General features: G+C 43.4%; 1 protein-coding gene and 1 long non-coding RNA gene across 9 annotated transcripts in view; one reads left to right on the forward strand and one right to left on the reverse strand.

The window, feature by feature from the left end:
* Positions 1 to 23,762, reverse strand: part of CPEB2 (cytoplasmic polyadenylation element binding protein 2) — a 73,288-nt gene that overhangs the window by 49,282 nt on the left and 244 nt on the right. The window contains exon 2 of one of the 6 annotated variants that reach the window (XM_015285803.4): positions 1,118 to 6,027. In XM_015285803.4, the coding sequence (XP_015141289.2) occupies positions 1,118 to 2,422 (1,305 nt within the window). In that variant the 5' untranslated portion in view covers positions 2,423 to 6,027. Of the gene's footprint in view, positions 1 to 1,117; positions 10,027 to 23,762 lie in introns of those variants that run through there. The other 5 variants (XM_046940460.1, XM_046940459.1, XM_046940457.1 and 2 more) reach the window with 5 other exon arrangements.
* Positions 3,315 to 23,754, forward strand: LOC107053293. 3 transcript variants are annotated; one of them, XR_006939077.1, is made up of 6 exons: positions 3,315 to 10,043; positions 10,393 to 10,693; positions 13,218 to 15,916; positions 18,959 to 19,024; positions 21,221 to 21,336; positions 22,252 to 23,754. It is a non-coding gene; the product is annotated as an uncharacterized LOC107053293 (long non-coding RNA). The 3 variants fall into 3 exon arrangements; XR_005859181.2 differs by lacking the exon at positions 13,218 to 15,916 and having other exon boundaries at positions 21,221 to 21,340; XR_005859179.2 differs by lacking the exon at positions 13,218 to 15,916 and having other exon boundaries at positions 21,221 to 21,332.

The following is a 23,762-nucleotide window of genomic DNA, read 5'->3' on the forward strand; positions in this document are numbered from 1 at the left end:
CTCCCCAAGAAAACAAACAGAAAAACACGAAGGCCATTTTTGGTCAGGTAATCAGGCAAACATCCCATTCCGTATAATTACAGATAATTATGCTGTAGAACTTGAACACTTCGGCTGGAATTTTGGGAGAGGCCAGCGTTGTGTTGTGAAACAAACCTGAGGAGATAATGCCAAACGCTAACATGCCTCTAACGCTGCGAGCTGGGCTGTCACGGGCACAGCTTCGGGTTGCCCTCAACTGATAGAGAAAACGATTGAGAAAACTCTGGTACAGTGCGGGGACTCCTCCGAAGAGCACACAGATACTGAGGATACAGGGAACACCTCTGCACCACCACGGTCCAAAGTCACTCTGACACCTCATATGGGATCTCAGCTTCGGGGTTATGAAGTAAATACTGTACAAACCCACCTCCACTGTTTTGTTTTTTTTTTTCTTTTTAGCAGACAGGATTTATGTTACAATGAAAGAGGAACGAGGGACAGGCCCGTGTCACCTAGGCCTTTAGGGCCAGCAGGCGATGAGTGTGGCTGTGCCGCTCTCTGCCTTCCAACAATCACTATTCTATTCCAAGAAACAACACCAACTCCCATTTTAACACCAAACTGTCACAGTACGCTTCGTTACAGCCAGCAGTGAAGCCAGGCAGCCCGAAGCACTGCGTTGTCCGCGGGTGCAAACCCACGCCATTTCGGGATCGGCCGCGGCGCTGACAGCCCCGGCGGGGCGCGCGGTGCCCGTAGCGCTGCGGGCGGCCCCGGGCGGGGCGGACAGGGAGCGGCGGGGCGGCCGGGAGCTGTCACGCGCATTGTTCGGGGCGCGCCGCGTTCTCCACATGCCGACGGGGAGCGAGCGGGGAGGGGGGCGGGGGGGGAAGGAAGGAATATTCCGCCGGCGAGGCCCCTTCGTGAGGCGAAACGGCGTCACCGGGGGTGCGGACGCGGCGCGCCCCTCCACCTGCCCGCGGAACGGGTGGGGAACAGCGGCCAACCGCCTCCGCCCGAGCGCCGCCGCCGCCGCCGCCTCCCCGAGGGGCCGCAGGTGCCCTCCCGCGGCCGCGCCCCGCCCGGGCTTCCCCTCGGCTCGGCGCGGCGCCCCCCGCTCCGCTCCCGGTACCTGGTGGTGGTTGTAGGAGTTCCGCTGTTGCAGGAAGGCGGCGGCGGCGGCGGCCGCCTGGTGTTGGTGCTGGAGCTGCGGGCTCACCGGGGACCTCCGGTTCTGCTGCTGTTGCTGCTGCTGAGGTAAATTCATCTGCGGCGGCGGCGGCGGCGGGGGGGCGGCGGCCGAGAAGGGGCTGCTGAAAGGCCCGGCGCAGGGGTTGTGAGGAGACACCGGCGAGAAGCTCTGGAAGAAAGCGGGGTTGATGGACGACGGGATCCCCGGGTAGAAGCTGGTCTCGGACTCCGGGCTCGGCGGCGGCATGGCGCTGATCTGCCCTCCGCCGCTGGAGACCGGAGGCTGCTGCGTCTGCTGCGGAGGCGGCGACGAGGTCTGCACCGACCAGGGGGTGCCGAAGCCGGGCAGCGGCGGAGGAGGAGGGGAAGCCGCCGAGGAGGAGCCGCCCCCGCTCTGGTGATGGGGGCTGGGGATCTCCGGGCTCTGCAGGCTGCTGAAGCCGGAGCCGAGCCCGCCGGGCAGGAGGGTCCCGGGGCTGCCCAGCAAGTGGCTGTTCGGGGGGGACTCCATGGGGGGCGGCTCGGCTCTCGCCCGCGGACGAGGAGGAGACGGCGGCGGATTCACGCAGGAGGCGGCGGCGGCCACCCCCACATCGGGGTCGGCGGGCGCCGGTCCCCCCGCGCGGGAAGGGGCGCCCCGCTCGGAGCCCGCCCGGCGCTCGGCGGGGCTGAGGGGCCCGAGGCTCGGCGGCGGCTCCGGGGGGCGAGCGCCGAGGAGCTGGAGCTGCTGCTGCTGCCTGCGCTCCTGCTGCTGGTACTTGTCAGTGGGGTGGCTGAACTGCTGCTGCTGCTGCTGCTGAGGGGGGTGGCGATGATAGTCGGGGGGGTGGCTGCCGCCGAGCTGGGCTGGGCTGAGCGGCGGCGGCTTCAACTCTTTCCTCTTCTGGCTCGGCGGAGGAGGAGGCGGCGGTTGCTGCTGCGGTTGCTGCTTGTTTAAATCCTGCTGGGGGCCGAGAGCGGGTTTAAAGTCGGAGGAGGGGTGGCCGGGAGGGGGGTGTCCCGGCGCGGGGCCGCTGCCCAGCCTCTCGCCGCCCGGCTGCTGCTGTGTCACCGCCGGCGGCCGCTCCTCCTGCGCGCCGCGGGGATGCGCCGGGAACAGCGCGGAGGAACCGGGCGCGGTGGGTGAGAAGGGGCAGGAGGAGGAGGAGGAGGAGGAACGGGAGGCGGCTGCCGGCGAGGGGAAGGACCACGGCGGCCCGGGGCTGGGGCTGCGGCTGGGGGCCGGCGGCGGGCCGGGGTCCCCCATGGGCCGGCGGGGCTGCCCCGGCCCCACGGAGAGACAAAGGTAATTAACCTGGGGCGGGGGCGAGCGCTGCCGCAGAGCGCTGTGTGGACCTAAAAATAGCCACTTCCTACAATAAAGCCTTTTCCCTCGTATAACCCCCGCTACGCTATTTACAGAAATCGGAGCGTTTTGATAATAATAAATAACCCTTTTTTGTCAGCCCTCCCCCCGCCCCGCTCCCCAACCCCTCCTCTGATTTTCACGCACTGCCCCCGAAGGGGCACCCCCTCCTCTCACAGCCGCGCCCGCACCCCGGGGCTCCCCGAGCCGCCACACAACACCGCGGGGCGCTCCCGTCCCCGGCCGGGCGCCGGTCACCGAGCGGGGCGGGCGGCAGCCGGCCGTACCCCAAGGCTCCCGAGCGGGGCTGCGCTCCTCACCGCTGCCCCCGCCCCCAATAGCGGCCGCCGGCCGGCTGCAGCCCCCTTAAGAACGCCGGAACATCCGTCATAGTCGCGTCACAGTCCCGCCCTCCGCCCGACCTTGGTAATGAGCCAGCGGTCCCGCCTCCTCATGAATAATGCACGACCGCGAGGGAGGGGATGCGCGCGTACCGCCCAACGCCGCGCACTGAAGGTGGGCGCTACCATTTAAAGGGCGCGGGGAGAGGTGACGGCCTTTAAGCGACGCCCCGAAGATCCGCTGGCCTTTTGCTGGCCTTCGACGACGCAGCCATCCTGAAGCGGAAAACAACCGAAATGGAACCATTTTATTGTGTTCGCGGCAGCTGGTGCGACCGGCTCTTCCTTCCGCGGAGGGAGGTGTGGGGTCTGAGCCGTGCTTTCTTTCACCGCCCCGTGCCGCACCGGCCGGCAGGCGGGGCGCCCCCGCCCCTCGTTTGCATTGACGCAGGCGTGCGGGCCGCGCCGTGGCGGCACGAGTTGGGGGGGAATGTCGAGGTTGGGCTGGGCCCGTGGCTGTGTGCTGTGTGCAACCCATCCCCACCGTGCCCACTGACCGCCTCCCTCAGTGCCGCACCTCTACGTTTCTTGGGCACTGACTCTGCCATCTCCCTGGGCAGCCTGTTGCAAGGCATCACTGCTCTTTTTGAGAAGAAACTTTTCCTTACATACATTCTGAACCTCCTCTACAAAACCAGTTCCCTCAGCCGCTCCTCTCAAGACCTGTACTCCAGACCCTTTGCCAGCTCTGCTGCCCTTCTTTGGACATGTTCTAGGACCTCTTTGAGTCATGCAGCCCATCTTCCACGCCCTCCACTGACCCAAGGAAAGCCCAGGCTAAGGCAGGCCTGAGGATAGGCCTGCATGTGGATAGCCCTTGGTGGTATTTCCTGGACAGGCAATGCTAAACATGGGTTTTTACCCTTTTTTATGGTTCTGGAAGCATGGCTTTTAGCAACAGTGTTGAACACAAGTAAGTAGTTCAGCAGCTATAGGTGTAATGCAGATCTAGATATCCTTGAACAAAATAAAGGACCTCTGCTTGTTGGCTGGAAAAGCTTTAACTCAGTGGTGACAGTGGTGCACATCTGCAGAGTGAGTGATAGCACACTTGAGAAGTGTCAGTGTATGCCTGGCCTATCCTACTTCTCCATAGGCATCCATTAGTGGCCCCTGTCAGAAGCTGTGTGGCTACTTTCCATTTGCCCAATGGATGTTTGGCCTGAACCAGTGCTTTAATCATTAAATCTATGTGTTTATTAAATGTGTATAAACTGTAAGGGAAAAATGTTTAGTTCCACGTGTCTACAGTCTTCTTTGGTGCGATCGTGTTCCTGTATATAGGAGTGAGCCTGCATGGGTGTGTATATTTAGATATTTATGCCACTTTGCAGGCTTGCCATGCAAATACATGTGCAGCGTAGAAGACTAATTGCTACTTTTTTCTTATATTTCAGTTAATATTTCAGAATTGTTCATTATATTGGCATCCATTCTGTTTCAGGAGCTCTGCAGCCATCTTACAAGTAGCAAAAAACAGGGTACAGATCAAGGCCCTGTTGATGATTGCATGCCGAGTGAATGCTGCCAGCCGAGTGATGGTTGCTCACTGAATAGCGAGTTGCTTCATGGCACAGTCCTCATAAACATGGCTTCAGAGAGCTGTAGAACTGGTAGGATCCAGCTTCCCTTTGCCTTCGTGTCACATGCCTGATGTTTGGTTATGTGCAAGCCTGAACAGAAGCTGTCCCGCACCTGGGGCATTTGCTGGCATCTAACAATGGTGAAGTAGTGCTGCACTGTTCTCCCCGATGGCCAGCTGCCTGTTGCTAGCAAGTAAGGCAGGAACTTCTTTGACTGTAGTGTTTGTCCCCTTGCTTGAGTCCCAATTCTTGCTGTTGTGGAGTTCACAAGTTCTTTTAAATCAGTTGGAAGACAAGAGCACTCACATCCTCTGTGACAGCTTATCTCTGCCATGGTAGCTATCTGCCCCAGTTATACACACTTATTAAAACAACTTTCATAGAGGAAATCTCTTCTATTTTTAACTGTGTATAAACTAAGCATCCACTCTGAATTAGTTGCCTAATCTGCAAACAAGAGACAGGTGCTACCAAAGTGATTCATCTTTTCCTAATACAGGTACATTTAGAGAGAGAAACCTCATCTCTCCTTGCTGATTTTGAGGAAAGCTCATGTCTGTATCCTGTCCAGGAGCTCTTTGGTGCTCATCGGTCTTGTGGTACAAATAGGCTTCTTGACTCTGACACAAGCAAGAATGGCCTAACTGAGTCAAACCACTCATCCTTCCAGCTGTGCATCTGGTTTCTCCTGCCTCTGAGAGCTATGAGCTCTTAGCTCCTGTTTGCTGTGGCCATAAATTCTAGCTTCTTCATCAAATCATTTCCTTTCAAGAAGTCATGGGCCCAGTCCTTGGAGTTTTCTTTTTCCTCTCCACTTCTCAGTTTCTCCATTTGGCCATGTGGCCTTCACACTCCAGTGCATTATTTTTTAGTTCTTCCCTGTAACCCTGCTTTCCTTTTTCTTAGCTGCCCCTTTTTGGAGACCTTTTTTGGGCTGGGCAGTAGGAAAGACTGTCTGAAAACACATGCCTAAATGGATGTGTAGGAAGCTTGACATGCTTAGCCTCTTCTTTCAGCTACCTCAACTGTTTGCAGCTTGGAGGTCTGCTAGATTTGCCTTTCCAGAACTTAGGTGATAGTGGGATGCTTGGGCTCTTCATTCTGATTTCAGAGCAGAACTCCTGTCCTGGATGAGCTGAGGGAGCTAGAAGGAGTAATGCAACTCCAGTAAGTGGCTGAGAGGATACAGCAAACACCAGGAGGGGTGGGTATCTGGCCATGTGCAATATTACTGCATGTAACACGTGCATTGAACAATGTGGCAAAACAAACTGTCGAACAGGTAAAACCATATATACCTAAGTTATGATTCTGGCAGCCATTAATCATCCTGCTTCTGTCTATTCACTGTAACAAACATGCCAGATGTCCACTTCATTTGGGAGGCCTGTGCGGAACTGAGGCTAACAGCTCTCCAGGGTTTGTCAGCGCAGTAAAGACAGTGGCCATCTGAGTTCATCTTGCTGTGTTCTGCATCATCCACTGTGCATGAAATTCTGCGTGCCAAGATAAACAAGCAATGCTAGAGAAGAGAAAGCATAAAGACAAATCACAATGAGCTTTATTAAGACAAATCTGGTAAGCTGTAAGGATTCCAAAGCACCTCTTCTGGCTGGAACTTAGGTGGCACGAAAGCACTCATCTAGGCAGTACTTCTGAATTGTACCCCTGAGTGGTTATTGCCTCCTCTGGAAATTGCTGTGCACAGCTTAAGTTCTTTCCTTTTCATAAGACCAGGAGAATAACACCTGCTATTGGCCAGTGTTAGAGAGATGGTACTATTGTGTGAGACAGAATTTTGGACCATCATTCTGTTTTTCTGCTTGAACAAAAAAAAACCTCTAAACTTTTAGTAGTTATAAAAGCTGGAAGGGATTGTGCTGAAATGCTCTCTTCCTTGGAGTAGTCTGTGGGTTTAACTTCTTTAAAAATGCAGGTTCTTGGTGTAGAATCCGTACCTTTTTCTAATCCGATACCACGAAGGATGTGTTATAATTGTGGGGAATTTGTGATCAGTCATGAAATGGATAACAATCAAACTATGATACGTAGACTTTTATGTCTTTGCAGAGCTACTTCAGTGCTTCCTCATTTTGTAAATTACCACGAACACCAGAATACTGGGAACCTAGCACATAAAAAAGGAAATAACTGTGCTTCCAGAATCTGTTGTTCCCCTCCCAATAGTTTTTTTGGAAGGTCCCAGTGGCTGTGATTTTGAGTATGGGCTGCAAATAACATGCTAAGCTAAAAATTATCTTTGCTTTCATTCCAATGCAAAAAGCTGCTTCTCTGGCTTCTTTTCTTTTCTTTTCTTTTCTTTTCTTTTCTTTTCTTTTCTTTTCTTTTCTTTTCTTTTCTTTTCTTTTCTTTTCTTTTCTTTTCTTTTCTTTTCTTTTCTTTTCTTTTCTTTTCTTTTCTTTTCTTTTCTTTTCTTTTCTTCTCTTCTCTTCTCTTCTCTTCTCTTCTCTTCTCTTCTCTTCTCTTCTCTTCTCTTCTCTTCTCTTCTCTTCTCTTTTCTTTTCTTTTTTTCCTTATTGCATGTTACAGTTAAAAGTAAGCATAGCTACAGGTAGTTAGGACTAACTTCAAAAAGCCTTTTTGTTGTGGAGTGGCTCGGCACAGTGAGTATCTGTGGCTGCTTGTAATGCAACAAACTCTTCTTTCCAGAGCCCACAACATTTATAGGTCTTTCACCACTTACAGTGATTTACTGCTCCATTTGACCCATCTTCCAAGGCTCTGCAGCTACAAGAAAACATTTTTTTTCTCTTGGCAATTTTACCTTCTCTCTTTTCCCATCTTCTCTCTGGTTTGTTCCTGGGCACCTTTTACCAAGCTCTGTATTTCGGTGGCTCTGCCTGTCCTGCCCTGTTCTCAGGGGCTCTGCTGGCAGGTCTGTCTCAATGTCACCTGTAGTTGGGCTGTTGGGAGAAGCACTGTCTCCTGTCTGTGGTCTGTGGCATGTGTCTGCTTCATACATCAGCCTAAGCTTTGAAATGAGCCTGCATATGCATTCCAGGAACAGCACATTGTTCTAACTGGTAACAAAAATACATGACTAACGTGCTTCTGATAGAGCCGCTTCCTCTTAACCTTAAAGTTGATTTTTTGTTAATGACTTCTTCCTCCCATGGAAACGTGGAAAACAGTCTGGGACTGCAGGTTGTTATTCAGTAAGAAAAACACATGATGAAGTTTGACATTTCACAGGAAAAAGATGTCTAAAGATTTATATCAATGGGTTTTATTTACTGTTTTTCTGTTCTTGATTTTTTTAAACCCCGAAAACAAAACTCATGCATTGCTATAAAGGAGGTGGGCAAGTCTTTTTCAGCAGTGAGCAGTCTGTTGAGTCACAGTAACGTACGTTCTTTCCCCATGCTTTTTTTCTTTAAAAGAAAGAAATTGTTAATCATCTACATGTAAAAAATATGGAAAATAAACCATTGTTTGATCACCGTATGTCAGAATAAAATTAAAAGCAGAGAGAAAACATAACATGAGGGCTTGACATGGTTCGCTTTGTTCTGTTGTTCCCGTGCCCACGTGCCCATGTTGTGTTCATTTTTTAAAGCTAAAAAATCATAAAATTCATAGGAGATGGGCAGCGTTTGTTCCTTATTCAAAGTCCTTCTTCCACCACAAGGCCTCCACTGCCTGCTAAACTTGCAGGATATGGATTCTGGTCACAGGAATGCAAACCAGTGATTTACTCTGCTTTTTCTTCTTTTTGCCTGGGGTTTAACCAGTACATTAGACTAATATTTTCTTGCTTGCTAGTGGCAGTTTCTGTTTCTTTTTTTCTTTCTTTCTTTTTTTTTTTTTTTTTTGGTAGTGGAAGTCATTAGAGTTTCTCCCAAGAGAATCACTGCCAAAGTAAACAAACATCTTCATGAAAGGAAAATAATGTCTGAGGAGCATTCAGAATTCCATGTTTTACAGAAGAGTATTTATGGCAACCAACTAGTGAATTAAAGTGAAAGAAATCCCATTACTAGTTTGCTGCTTCTGCTGTGCTAATCGAAAGTGGCAATTTCTGCTCGCTTCTCTGCGCTACAGTGCAGGGTCTCAGTATAAGCTGTAATTTAAAATGAAGGAAATTATGAGATGAAACTCTTTTTAGAAGCAGTGTTATGTTGGGTTTGCTTTTATTTTTCTTAATTGTTGGTAATTGTATAGAGCTTCTGCATGTAAAACTCAGGGGAACTGCTATTGTCTCCAAAATGTTCTGCGTGTGGTTGGCAAGAACAACAAGCACAGAAGAAAGTTCAGCTAAAAAATTCATAAAAGCTGCCTGGTGGAATGCATTGCAATCAGCTGTACACCTTGGTGCTCTTATCCCTCTGAACTGATCATTTTTAGCTGAGATGAAACATTCTGAGGAGCAGGAGCCTGGCAGATTTGCGGCGTAGATTGTTTGAAGGTTTAAACACTGTGACTATCTCATCTTACTGCAAGTCTGTAGATAGAACATAAGCTCAAGTTGCTGAAAAGTGATAGAATGGCTCTGTGTGCACAGCCTACAAAACTGTGAAGGGCTTATTTTCTGTGTGCTTTCTGCGTTCCCTCCAGGAGAGCAGTAATTCCCCAGTGGAGCAAGCACACTTTGCATTTGTTGAGGATGAGACTGTCTCTAGTCCTTTGTTTGGGCAGCGGCTTTCACAAAGGGGACCAGTACTCACTGGGAACTTGCCAGCACCATCATATGTTTCATGACAAATGCTAAGTGTTCAGAAAGTTGGCACTACAAAATAGAGATACTGTCAATCTCTGTTTAATTCTCAAAATGGCTTGTAGGATTTTAAAGCTTGTGTTGTTGCTGGTGCACTCACCCATCAGATAGCATTTTTAACAGCCCTTCTAATATGGCCGGTTAATTTGGTTATATTACTAGGATGTAAAACAAAATGATTCCTAGGATAGAGATTGCTAGATTGCTAAGATTTTACTGCCGTTTTTTTCCTATCTGCTGCGTGCTGAAGAACAGTGTGTCCAGCCACATGTATTGCTGTAGTCAGACCATGGTATTTTCTCATCTTCTTTCCCATGTACAGCTCAGACACAGCTGCCGCTATTTACCAAACACAAAGGTGTTTTTCACAGCTCAGAGGGTATGTTTGGGTTCTGCTGTAAGGAACGCGTGATACATCTCTATTAATTGCATGAATGTTCAGTGTATGTTTATGTACCTGGATACTGTGGTGTTCTCTTTGGAATTTTAGGGAGCGAGCTCATAGATCTTTGGATACGTCTCCAGAGACATGATGATTCCAGCGTCAGAATAATCTGCTCCATAACGTGACCACATTTAGGAGACCAGCTCCTGGGAGGAGACCCAAGGAGACATCTTGAAATTTCTGAGCAGAGAGGCTTTGGCACAGAGTTGGTGTACGCCGGATGGCATCCAGTTGGTAGCCTGCATTGCTGGTGCAGCAGGAGGAAGCAAGCCTCTGACAAGAGCTAGATATGTCACCCTGCAGGACTGCACGGACAGCTTAAATGGAGTGTATGTTTGCACCTAAGCAGACTGTTAAGGTCAGTGCTTTAAATTTCTGGCAAAGATTTGTCAGAATTTGCTTCTTAAACTTCTGTAAGTCAATAGGGGAGCAAGTTCCCTTCTGAGCCATAGCATCTGTGTTGTACTAGCAGTAAAGACAACAATATGAGAAAATATATTCTCTTGTACTTGACCTTATTTCCTCTTTGAGTGTAAGATGGATGTTCAGTAATTTTACAAGAACACCCACTGTTTCAATGAAATTATTTTCAATGGATTCTGTAAGAAATTTGCAGCTTTAATTACTTGGGAATTATCTTAGAAATTAGTGATACAGATCCTTCAGATTCACTGTAGGACTAAAATTAATCAAACTGTTTCGTACAGGCTAGAATTGAAGATGTACAGATTGAAATTAAGAAGAGTATTAACTGTATCATTGAGACTAATTATGACTACATATTCAGTAACAGAAGTGAGGTCAACAGCTCCAAGAGTGACTATCGCAATATCCAGCAGCCATAGCACTGACATTGAGACTGGCTGGGCCATGAGGTCATGCTTCTGGGAGGATGAAGAGGAAGGCCTGGATGCACTGAGGAAGAGAGTTGAACTCAACTTTGCTATACAGCAGATGAATATTCACCCTGGTGTATATATATATATAAATCTATTTATTTAAAAGCAAGTAAGTTCAACTTCTGAACAGTGCATGGTAACTGTTAGGGAAGCTCTCTTTTTTTCTCCCACCCATCTTCATCCTCCTTTTAAACATTCCTAACTTTGGTCGGGACTCAGAAACAAGAGCTCTTGAGTTCTTCATGCACTTTACATCTCTGATCTGATGATCAGTTGTAAATCAGTTTTAGCTTTGTCATTTTCTACCATTCATGCTGTTGTGATGATAACAAAATCATGGAAAACCAATATGCCTCTTTCACCATGTTCATTTGGATTACGAAAAACATATTCTTGTGGTTCTTTCTTAGGGTTCGTTTATAATATTTTAATTATTAAAAAATAAAGAAAAGAAATCAAAGAAAATCTCCTGCCATGAAATATGTAAAAAGCTGAATAACATAGAATATTTATGCTTAAGTATTTTGGAAATGCATTATCTTTACAAAAGAATCATTGAAACCTGGGAAATGTAGTGAAAATATTGTACTTCAATAAAATATATTAAAAAAGAAAATATATCAAGTCATCCAGGAAACCTTAATTTTCTGCTATAATGAGAACTTGAGGGAAATGTGAAGTTAAATTTAGTTTATTTCTGTAGGCACTAAATTTTTAACTATTTCTGCATAGTTTTACTAAGAATTAGGATTGTACGACCTAATCATTAACTCCTCAACCTGCATAATTTTAGATTTTTTTGCAGGCTTAATCCAACTCTGGGACTGGAAATCATATCTTCTAACTGTACAGCTACAAGATGAAGGGACTAGGAAAAAAGCAGGGGAAAATCAGAACTATTATGTTCATCTCTTATACAGAGAACACAAAACCTACTGTAATTATGTCATTTCCTCTCTCATTATGGTATTGAGAGCCCAGATCCATTTTTATGTAGTGGTACAAAACAGTTTGCTATTTAAGTATAGCTTACAGGAGCTACTTTGCAGAATTGATATTCACATACGCCACAAATCAATTGTTCCCACGATATTAAAAGGGAAAATTATCTCGATCTTTAAAAATTCCCAAACCTTGGTAAATCTCCTTGAGTAATTGTGATATAATTTTGGGTCAATGTGCTTTGACCAAAGGTCAGTCAAAATGAATAATCCAGGGAACATTTGTTTTCCTATTGGTAATCCTTTTTTTGTGCATGCTTATGCAGTTTGTTGTAACTGAAGAGCTCATAATATTTATACGTTAGGAAATCAAAGGGCTTTTCTCTCTTCTTTATCTTTTTTGTCTTCCTTTTTCTTTTTCTTTTTCTTTTTCTTTTTCTTTTTCTTTTTCTTTTTCTTTTTCTTTTTCTTTTTCTTTTTCTTTTTCTTTTTCTTTTTCTTTTTCTTTTTCTTTTTCTTTTTCTTTTTCTTTTTCTTTTTCTTTTTCTTTTTCTTTTTCTTTTCCTTTTCCTTTTTCTTATTCTTTTTCTTTTCCTTTTCCTTTTCCTTTTCCTTTTCCTTTTTCTTATTCTTTTCCTTTTTCTTATTCTTTTCCTTCTTCTTTTTCTTTTTTCCTTCTTTTTTTTCTTTTTTTCTTTTTCTTTTTCTTTTCCTTTTTCTTATTCTTTTCCTCTTTTTTCTTCCAAATAACCTCTCTTTTCAACTTTGAAAGATCTTCTATATATGAGGAAATTTACTAGAGACTGCAGTAGTATAATTATGCCTTGTGGACGCTTTTTAATCTTATATGAATGCCTGTAGAATACAAGTGTCCACAGTGGGAGTTATACCATCGCAACTAGAGTGGTGTAATTATTCTAGTGAATTCTGTATGAAGACGAATGCTTTATGAAAGGGAGTTTTATTTCGGCTCTTCACTTTTCAGCTTATTCAGGTTCTGATCCTAAAGGTGTTGATCAAATCAGTGAAAGTAATGAAAATTCAATGTTTACCAAGTAGACTGTCAAGTGCTGAGGAAGTCAGAAAGTAATAAATATATATGCTTAGTGATTAATATTCATGTGCGTTTTCATCCTTATTCTCTCAACAGTGGTTGAGCTTGGGAGGAGTTTAGTGAAAATTGATAAATAGTCTGGGGTTTTTTTGTTGTTGTTGTTGTTTTTTTTTTTTTTTTTTTTTTCTCTGTCTCATAAACTAATATAGCCAATATCCAAATGCTGGCAGCACATTATGGATTCTTAGCCCTCAGAAATAACAACCAGAATTTCAGACGAATATGGCACTGGAGAATCTTCTGAATGCTTCATAGTGTCTGCAGGCTCTTTGCAGCTTGCACTGCCCAGATCAGGCATTGAATGTCTCTATTTCCTATCTCTCAGTTAAATTTTAATTACTTAAATATGCATGTCCTAGGACAGTAGTCAAAATGTTTTATACGATAATCACCCATTTTCAAGAAAATAACTTTCAGAATGTCATTAGGGGTGTGGAAAAACATGAGTATTTATTTACACAATGTGCTTAGACTGATTTACAAGCATGTCTCAATGTAATTGTTTCATAGACTTTAAGGCAAGCAGAGCCCAGTCGTTTTGGTGACCTAATCCTGTCCAACCTTTACATTGATTACAGAGCACTAGTCTGACAGTCTTGCTTGAAGACCATTATTTCAAGGCGTACTTCATGAAAAAGATATCTGCTTCACAGTTAAAGAGTTAAGACAACAAAGAGTCCACCACACCTATTCCAACGCTCACTGCTCAGATGAAGTGCTTTATTTGTGGTCTGAATTTGGCTTTGACTTCCCTTGTTGAATCTTTGCTGGATTAAAAAAGCCTTTAGCACTGGCCATCATTCAATGAAAATACTTAAATGCTGAGATCAAGGCATCTCAGCCCTCTTTTGTTAAGCAAATCTCATTGAGCTGCTTTCGTTTCTAACCATAAGGCAGAACTTCTATATCATCAGTTTTTCCTGTAGTTTCTTTCAAGTTGCAAGCTTACAAACATATTTTTTTCTTTTTTTCTTTTTAAGTAAGGACATCAGGACTGTATGTGGCTGCAGTGGTTACTACTAATGAGAGAGTTACAGCATGTGCTGAGCAAAAGTGTGCTCTTCCCTTTCCGTTTTTGAAGCATGGAGGATGAAATGAGGGCAAATACCAAAATTTTCATTTTTCATATGCTTTGTCATAAACATTCTATAATGCCACAAAAGGTCTTCCAATGGATATTATTCTTTTCCAATACAAGCTTCTTAGGGGGACACACCAGCGTGGTATCTTGCTGGGATAACCACAATGCTTGGTTTGCCCTGGCTGGCATTACATCTGACGGAGGACTTTTTTTTTCTTCTTCATATTTAGTTTATCTGCTAAAACTTCTTTGAGGGTTGAAAATACAGTCTCCAATTTTATATATTGTTTATTTTTGTTCCAGCATGTATAACCAATTTTTATTATTGATAAAGTCTATATTTGTCACACAGGCATGAATTAAACTGATATTAGTTACAAGAGTAGCTTGGCTTTGCCACTTTCTGTTTTTTTCCTGCTTTGCCTACTCAATTTTTGCTCTCAAAACATCTCTGTATTTTTTGCCCAAGACAGTGAATGCTAGTAGTCCAAAAGGTATTTCCAATGAGCTCTGTCTTGAAGCAATGCAAATGGAAGATGAGTCTGGTTTTTGCTACGTGTAGAACTCTACCAGTTATCTATTTTGTAATTAGAGTACCTAGATTTTTGCATAGTGCTGACATTGTAATCACAGTCATGCAATGGTTAAGTAAGTGTTTTAAAAGCATCTAAGTATATGCTTTTGCATTTGTTCTCTTTTGCTCTGAAGCTGCTTCAGGCCTGCTGTACAAGCAAAATGAAACAAAATATTTAAATTTTCTTTTACCTAGTAATAGTTTCCAGTCCTCAGCTGTTCTCTGGTGAGCAGACTGCATGCTAGTAATGCTTTAGCTAGATGATATGAAGGATTTTTTATGTCCTGAAAACAATGGGATCAAGTTTACAATGGTTGTGTGGGTCTGTGTGTGAGAAACAGCAGTGCTGCAAGCACACCCAGAAAAGGGAACAAGGAAGTCCATCAGCCTGAGGATCACTTGCAACGTAACCCTGAGAAAAAATGAGAGGTGCTTGAAATTGTGAGTAAAGAAACTGTTTCCTGCTGTTTGCTTCCTACTGCGTTCAGGGAAGCAGTACATTGTGTACAGGCTTTGTAAATAAATGGGATTGCATTGGATAAATGCCTGACTCTGTCACCTATTCGAGGCATAGCATACACAATATAAAAAATCGACTAATTATGTCTAATTGCATTTATCTACAACATTTATAACAGTGTCTTAGAATGTACTTAGTGAAGGTGAATTGACAGATGGCACATTGCCGAAACTGAACTAGAACTACATGACAGGTCTGCTTTACTGTTTGGAGCAAATTATATATTTCTATATATACTACATATATACAAATTATATATTTCTAGTAGTATCAAGTACTTTTGTTTGCTTTGTGTTCTCTAGTCAGGACAAAAACTTGATAGTAATGAGATTGTAGAAAAGCCTATGTTGGAAGAATGCTCTGGAGGCCATCTGTTCCCAGGACCTAGGTGGGCCCAGATGCCCTGCTCAGGGGTCTGCCCAGCCCTTTGATTTCAGGGAGGGAGGTTCCCCCAGTGCTCTGGGTGGCCTGTTCCAAAGTTCTGTTGCTCTCACGGTGAAGGGTTTTGTCTTCTACCTGGATGGGTTTTCTCCTGAAGCACCTTGTGCCTATTGCTTCTTGTTCTGCCAACTGTCCTTCCTTCTGAAGAGAACATCCATTTTCTCTGTTACAGCCTTTTAGGTGGTGGAAGACTGTCTTCCCCCTTCGGCTGTCTCTTTTCTACACTGAACAAACACAATTCTTTCACTCTTTCTTCATCTGTCAAGTCCTGCAGTTCTCTAATCATGCTAGTGGCCCACTACTAGACCCTCTCATTTTTTTTTAATGTCTTGTTTGATCCGGATGGATCAAGACTGGACAGAGTACTCCTTCTGTGCCCTAATAACCCCAAAAACACAATTTCATTTTTGACTATTTATAATGAAACCAAAGCACAGAAGTTCACAAACTTCAGGAAGCAAAGGGAGGTGCTCTCCTTATTTTACCCTAAAGCCCAATGACTTCAGCATTCACCCGCAGTATGGGAGAGCTGGGTTCAGTTCTTGCCTTCTTTTGAAGAATTGGACCCATGTTGCTTGCAACCCTGAGCGGTGCCCTCGGGTGGAGGCTGTAACAAGCCATGACATATTCCAGGGTTCCTTCAAACTGTCTTGATGCCACGGTAATATTCTTGTTTAATATCCTTTTTGTATTTCTCATGACCTGCAAGTGTCTTACTTCCTCAGTTAACCTCTGCTAACTTGTCACTCGTGCACCCTCTGCTCTTCTTGCTTTACTTCAGAAATGCAAAAGCCTAGATAAATTCTCCCAGAGTTTTGAGAATAAACGGTGTTTGCCTAGGTCTGGTGTGATCTTTATGACATACTATGTCTTTGTGCTAGCTTTCTCTCTTTTGATGTGAATGAACTTGCCTGGAGTTAAGTGATTAGTCATCACCTGAATACTTCCATCTTGGTGTGCTGGTGAGTAAGTAGGGGCTACCTGAATTTAATTAAAAAGAAGGCACTTATTGTAATACTTTTTTCTTTGAGCACAGTGGTACTTGGGCTTCTTCATTCCTTTTGTACTTCTCATAGCCTTATCTATACAACATAGTAATTTGTGGTGTGATAAGAAATCTATTTGTTTTGTTTTCGTGGAGCCAGGAAATATCTAAAAATATTTTCAAGTGCTGCAGTTTTTTAACAAAAGAGACTTGGGTATAATGTTTGATGTACTGGGTAATAAAATGTTGATCAATATTCATTGCTACTTTTGTTTTATCTTGGAATCCAAGTGCCGGAATGAAAAAAAAAGGTAATACAGCAGCAAACAACACCATTAGCACTGGCAGCTTCCATGAACTATAAAAAATGTGCAGTTGACTTCTCCACTTTACGTTGCACTTGCAGATATCAATGTGTGAAAAATAAGGATCATTTTAATTGAAGTAGAATGTTGAAGGAAATATATGCCCACAGTATTTTTTTTTTAAAGATAACTTTAAAAAAAGAATTCCAAACTACAAGTGAAACTTATTAATTTGGTATTTCTATCTGATCACAAAATGGCACAAATTGCCCTCCATTTTACTGACAACAAAGCCAGATGTGTGGCTCACAGGTGTGTGCTACAGGTGTGCAGGTTGCAAATTCTGTCAGAATGGAGAATAGTCATATTTTATAGTATTTATAGCATTTATCCTCAAAGATTCATTGCTATCAGTAAACTCAGAATGAGGATTTATTCCGAACATCATTAGAAAGAAAAAAACAACACCTTACATTTTCTAAATCTTGGAAGAATCTAAAGAACACCTTTGGCTGGAAATTTCTGTGTCAAGCATGAGATAAACCCATATTGGGTTACTTTCTGATGCACAGAGCAGTGTCAGTGACTGATCACCAGAACTCGTGGGTACTGCAGTACCCTTTGTTTTTTGGAAGCAGATTTTGGCAGCAGGCAGTATTATGTGCAACATAAAATCGACCAGTTCTTCAGAACAACTTGTTTCCGTAACTGAGTGCTAAAAGGGGAAATTTTAATGGAAACTGGGACTCTCAAGAAAATCCTGCTGGGTATTCTAAAGGCTATGCTTTAATGAGCACACAAGTAAGTTACCTTGGAGAGGAAAGCTAGCCTAGTAAAGAAGGCACAAAGGTGATAATTAAACAAGAAATCAATATGTTAAATATGGAAAAGGGGGGCATAACTTGGAATGAAAATTGAATCTACAAAATGTAGAAGACTTTGGTGAAGATAAAGGTAATAAGGAATTATTAGTAGTGGGCGGTTGAGTTTCAGACAATACGAAGGCATTACAAATGTATTAGGAACAAAAGAACAACTAAATCAGGTATAGATTTCAGTCTTGCAGAAAGAGACGGAACAGATCCAGTGGCTGAAAATCAAAGCTTGAAAAATTCAATCACCATAAAGATGCAGTGAGAGTGATTACACGTAGGAATAATTTCCCATTGTAGGTAGGTGGTAAGCTTGCCATTGCTAGGAATTTAATCCAATTGGATACACTTTAATCTGACTCTGGGAACAGGCTTGTGAGTATAGGGTATCTGTGAGGATGGCTGTAGAGGTCATTTCTACTGTGCAATCTGTACATCTGCGATTTATGTTTGTTCTTTGTCACTCTCTTCCTTCATAAGCTGTGGAGAACAAAAAGCTCTCACTGCCCTCAACATACTCCACACACTTGGCTCTGCCTTAAGACAATTACAAAACCATCTCATGCTTCAGGGCTACAGTGGCTGCTGGCAAAGGGCGAGCGGCTGATTGCTTAGGTTAATTCTGGATGTTTTAATTTCAAGTTGCTCTGAAGCATTAGGGATGGGTGTAGCTGGTTGCGAAACTTTGGCAAGTTGGTGAAGAGAGGCCCTCTCTTTCGGATAGCTGCTACCTCAAAGTCAGAGCAGAAAGGACTGTGAGGTCTTTTTCTTTCATCTTCATCAGGCATACATGAGATTGTAATTATGATCATTTGGGCATATCTCATATAATCAATTCACTAGTGTTGCTGGAGCCTGAGGCAAAGGCATCTCAGTCTTTCTTGGTGTTCATATTAGCTTAATTTTTTCAAGACTGAGAGTTTTATCTTTTAGTATAACTCAATTCACTGGAGAATACAGTGGTAAGTGGGCAAAGCGCTGCATACAAGATAGCACGTTGCCTGTTCTGCTTTAAATTCATCTGATTTATAAAGATCCTGTCAGCTTCGTTTTGTCACAATACGAGTTATAGGTGACAAACACCGTTCCTTTATTCCCAATACTGGCTGATTTCAGCCGTGATGCTTGATGGAGTTGCAGGGCTGCCACGCATGCTGCTCAAGTGCCTGTTTGCTATGATGTGGAACAGCTAACAAAGGGCTTGTTGTGCTTGCAGCAGCGTTGCCCTGCGTTCGGATTTTTTTTTCCTGCAGTGCTCTCTGCCTTTTATTTAAAAAACCCCTGTCTTTCAAAAGCAAAAATAAGAGACCTTACAGTTCTTACACCTTGTTGGAAAGGGAGGATGCAATAGTTTTTCTTACTATTTTGGTTCTGTTGTATTCCCATAAAGGAAGGTGAGGCTGTCAGCAGACACTTATTATCATCCCACTACACTGTGAAAAGAGATGCAGTTTCATCAACATCATGCTTTCTTCTTAAGCATTTGAAGTAGAGGCAGCCTCATCTTACATGAACCAACATGTATTCTTTTGTATTTATAGGTCTGATGAAAGGATGCGTTTTTCATTGCTATTTGTTGTATGTAAGAGAAATTGGCATCTGCACATGTAAGTATATGTATTGGCTTATCATGGAAGTCACCTTACTATCACCTACTGTACAGTTTATCACACGTCATTGCTTTGCATCATCTACAACACTGGCTTATGATATATATACATGGTTAACTATGTATCATCAGGTTACAATATGCTCACCCTTGAACAGATCACTGAATACCTGCCTGCAGCTGTATGTATTTGTGCAGGGATTTGTACACATGAGCTGCAAGCACAGGTAGGTCTAGATGGAAACTTGGAGGTGGGTAAGTCGAGAGAGATAATGGGAAAAACCCAACAGTTCCAGATCATTCATTGAACGGTGTAGCTAATGAAGAATGATTTTTGTTTCTTGAGCTGTGATAGACCCATGTTCTTCACATTTAAAAGCACTCCCAGTAAGATTCCTCATTTTTCATTAGTTTCTCCACCATGGTGATACTCATAGTTTTTCCCAAGGCTTTACACTGCTGCTGCTTGGCCAAATGACCAGGGATGACCCAGCAAACCCTGTTCTGGAGATTCAAGCATGCAAGGCTGCCAACTGGTACATGTCCAGCATGGTCAGCAGCTGCTACCAGCTGAACCCATCTTACTGCCCTTCTCCTCTGCTAGCAACAAAAATTAATTACTTTGGGAGCTACATTCCGTGATGTGCTAATAGTTGTACAGGTCTGTTGTAAGATCTTACTATTTTAAAAATGTCTACTCAATTCAATTTAGTTGAAGCTGAACAGATGTGACAGAGAGACAGTACCATGCGTGCAAGCTTCATTTCCTCAGGAAGCCATGCTAAAAAAAATCTACCTAGGAATACTTTCTGTACCCGTCTAGAAGCTTGCTGTTAATTATCAAAATGAAGAAGCAGAGTGAGCTAACAGCGTGTTGATTTAAACAATCAGAATCTGTATTTCAACAAATAGACCTGCTGAAAAGGAAAAGTAAAGTAAATCAGATTTGGGTGCGGTGTAACGTAATTGGCTTCTGTGTCTGGCCTTATAGTAATGGTCTCCTACCCTAAAAGTCTCCCTCTTCTACCCAAAATCTACAAGATATACAAAAGTTAAAAGGAGCATTTTATTCCTGAGGCATCAGAGAACCTCTCAACCTCTAGCTGAAGGCTGTTTGTTCAGGCTGGGTCAGCCTGAAGCAGAGTTATGTTCCTCAGAGTCAGTGTTCCCGGGACTCAGGCAGCCCAGCACCCCTGAAGGATTGCTGCTCCACCAGTTTTCCTGCCAAATGTGCCTCCTGTCCCTTCCTGCCCCACAACATACCTATCTACGCCTGCTTTGCAGAGTCATTGCGGATTCAATAATACAAGAAGATGAAAAAGGAAAATACACATTTCTTCCATGACTGTCCCTATGGCTGCGTAGTCACCATTTAAAGGCTTCTGAAAATGGAGTTTTGGTTTATTTTGAGAACCAGCCTTCTGACATTTGTTTGCTTGCTGTGTTGTGAGGCCAGCCAGGAAGTGCAGTTTCTACAAATCGCCTCTTGTATTTGGGTTAATCCAGGCCTTCCTGCACTTTACTTGGTTGTTATAAATGCATCTTATAATTTATACAGAATGCAGTTCATCTGTGCTGTGACTGGAAACATTAAAAGAAAGCATTCAGTCATCGTTTTTGCATCTGGTGATGCGAGCTGGGATTTTCAGAAGAACCCAGAAGAATTAGACATTCAAATTTCATTAAAATGCTGTGGAAGTGAAGCATATAAACTCTATTAAAAAGCTCAGTCATTATCTATAGCTCTTTTTCTTTCTCCATTTTAAATTGTGGATAAGTTTGCCGAGGGGAGAGTTGAGGACAAGGCCGGTTTTGCACGCCCTGTGTTCTCATCAGGGCTAAGGCGCAGTCCCATCTTATGTATTTAGACCCATTTTTAAATGCAGCTTCGTGCGCTCACCTATTTACTGGTTTTGTGATTAAAATATTATTTTCATAGCCAGAGCAACTGCTGTAAGCAACAGATCGATAAGAACTGTTCATACCAATAGTTTGGTGAATATGATTTTGAAAATGTGTGATATCTAACATGTGAATGATTTGCACCTTTTCATCTTCTGAAGTGTTTGTGTATACACAGCTGAATAAAAGTCACTTCAGAAAATAAAATGGCACTTGAGAATGTAAAAGAATTGGATATATTACGTTTAAATACAAGGAAACATGACTAAAATTACATCTAATATATTTTCAGGTGTCTAACAACTCAGAAGTGTGGTCTATATGCAAGCATAAGTGAAGTGCAATATAACAAATGTAATGAAAAGCAAGATGAGAGATCAGTTGGGTGCACGGCTGGATGAAGAGTGAGTAGGTAGCAGAGTTTGTTCTGCAATCAAGAAGGACAGATGTGGCACTACAGCATGTGCTTACTGCAGGCAGGAGTTAATATTTTTGCCAGCAATGTTCAGCCCCTACTTCTTGCAAAAAAGAATTAATGGCCCTTCTGCCTGGTGATGAAAATAGAAGACAAATTTAAGTTGTTTCTTGAAGGCCGATGTAATTAGATCATGAAACTTCTGGCTTTTGAGTCTAAATAATAGCATAAGAATGCCCACACTAAATTAGAGCAGGATACTCGCTCCTAACTGTTTCTTAGGGGTGATGACAGGAGCAATGCAAGCATGAAGTGACACTTTCCCCAATTTCCAGCTGTGTGCAATGCACATAGTCCTTGAACTGTAGATTTAAGAGCATTATATATTTAACAGCCCTTTCTGAATCCTTCCTCTATAGATTTTTCTAATTATTTATTAAACGCACTTACATTTTTGTCAGCCACAACATTCTTACAGCAATAAACCATACAGTGTAGCTCTGAATTGTGTGAAAAATATTTCTGTTTGATTTAAGCTGCGCTATTTGCTGCCTACTAGGTCTTACATATGAGAAATGGGGAACAATTGTTTGTTACTATCTCTAGGCTACTCTCAATTTTGTATATAACTATTATATTTCCTCTTAGTTATCTCTCTTTTTGACTTTTTGTTTTTGTTTTTAAATAGGAGAGCACTTTATTGAGCCTCACACTGTTATGGGGTTCTACTGCTGTTCATCTTTCTTGTCCTGCATACTTCTAATAGACCTGTGGGTCAATCAGAACTACGTGCAGTGCTTTGGCTGTGGGTGCAGTCTGGGTTTATATGGTGGTGCAGTAGTTTGTCTTTTGCCTTTTCTTTCTCCTACAGTGATTGTAACATTTTGTTTGCATTTTCTGTCTGCCAGAGAACACCGGACAGATGTTTGCAAAGAGGTCTCAACAAGGAGTCCAAGATCCTTCCTGGAGTGATTATTTATAATTTATCACAGTGTTTGTGCAATTAGGGTGTTTTTCCCCCCACGTGTATTCCTGTGTGTCTATCGATAATAAATGATGCGTGGTTTTATGTTGCTGAATCACTCAGCATTCAGTATGACGATGCCTTTTGAAGTATTGACTGTTCTAAGCGATTTCCATCATCAGCAAACTTAGCTGCCTCGTTATTAATCCCCTCTTCCAGATCGTTTGTGAATGTAGTGAAGAGAACAAGTTCAAGTGCAGATCCCTGATCTCTTCTCTCCCATGGTGAAAACAATTTATTACTACGCTTCAACAAATCATTAATCTACTAAAGAATTTCCATCCTTATGATAACTCAGTTTCTTTAAGAGCTTTTAGAGAGAGAGATGTTGTCAAAACACTTTGACTTCTGGAAATCCAAGAGCATTACAGCAATCCGCATTCACCACCATGCTGACTGCTTTCAGGAACTGTACCATCGTCCATTTCATCAGCCCACAGCAGGCTGTAAACCCTACATTTGGTCAGGTTTCTTCTTCCGCAGATGTGACGTTATTTGTGTACTAAAAATAGTGGCGAGCGCTTTCATTACTTGTACAAAGGCTTCTAGCAGTTAGTGACAGTTTCTAAGTGAACTTATTGCTATGCTGCCAGAAACTCCAGAGCGAGGTACAGATTTCCATTGACCCCGAATGCAGCATGGTTTCTTTGTGATAGAAGTCTTCTATTTATTTTCCATAAATGACATATCCCTGAAGCAACGGTGAGGGAATGAAAGTTGCATTTTATCACTGTAACATTTGCAGAAAAGTGAACTGCTAAACTCCCTATTCATAATGAAACTTCGACTGGCCGCGAGTTCTTAAAAAGCTTACCTGCAGGTGCACAGCTTTTTTTTTTTCCCCCTTAAAAATTTATATCTGAGCCTTATGAACTTCTGATTAAACTTTTAAAATAAATTAAGGGTGAGAGGATTAGACAGGGAATTGGAAATGAACTGTGGTATCTTTTGCCTCTAGCTCAGCATTTTGAAGGCAGCCCAAATGAGATGTGACAAAGTGCAGTGCTCTCGTTTCTTTCTGCTGACCTACGTGCAAGTGGAGTTTGGTCTCTGCCAAGTTCTTTGTGTGAACAGCCACGTCACCGTCACTGCTAGTCTAATTAGCAGTAATTAGACCTTTGTTGGAATTTAAAATAAATAGGCCATGATTTGGATATCACAGTGACTAAATTATCCACTTAGATGATCCCCTCTGTGGGTGAACAGCCTGCTGCTCCCAGCCCTCCCTTTTCCACAGAGTGACAGCAGTTACAAAGATCTGATTTAAATGACGAATACGCCCAGCTTGTGTTTTGCAGAATGCCGTGTCCTGTTTGAAATAGAAACTGTAAAATCCTGCAGGACAGTCCCTGAGTGAGACTAATAAAGCCACGTTTTAATCCGTTAAGGGCTGTA

Source organism: Gallus gallus, chromosome 4 (assembly GCF_016699485.2).
Source record: "Gallus gallus isolate bGalGal1 chromosome 4, bGalGal1.mat.broiler.GRCg7b, whole genome shotgun sequence".
Lineage (NCBI taxonomy): Eukaryota > Metazoa > Chordata > Aves > Galliformes > Phasianidae > Gallus > Gallus gallus.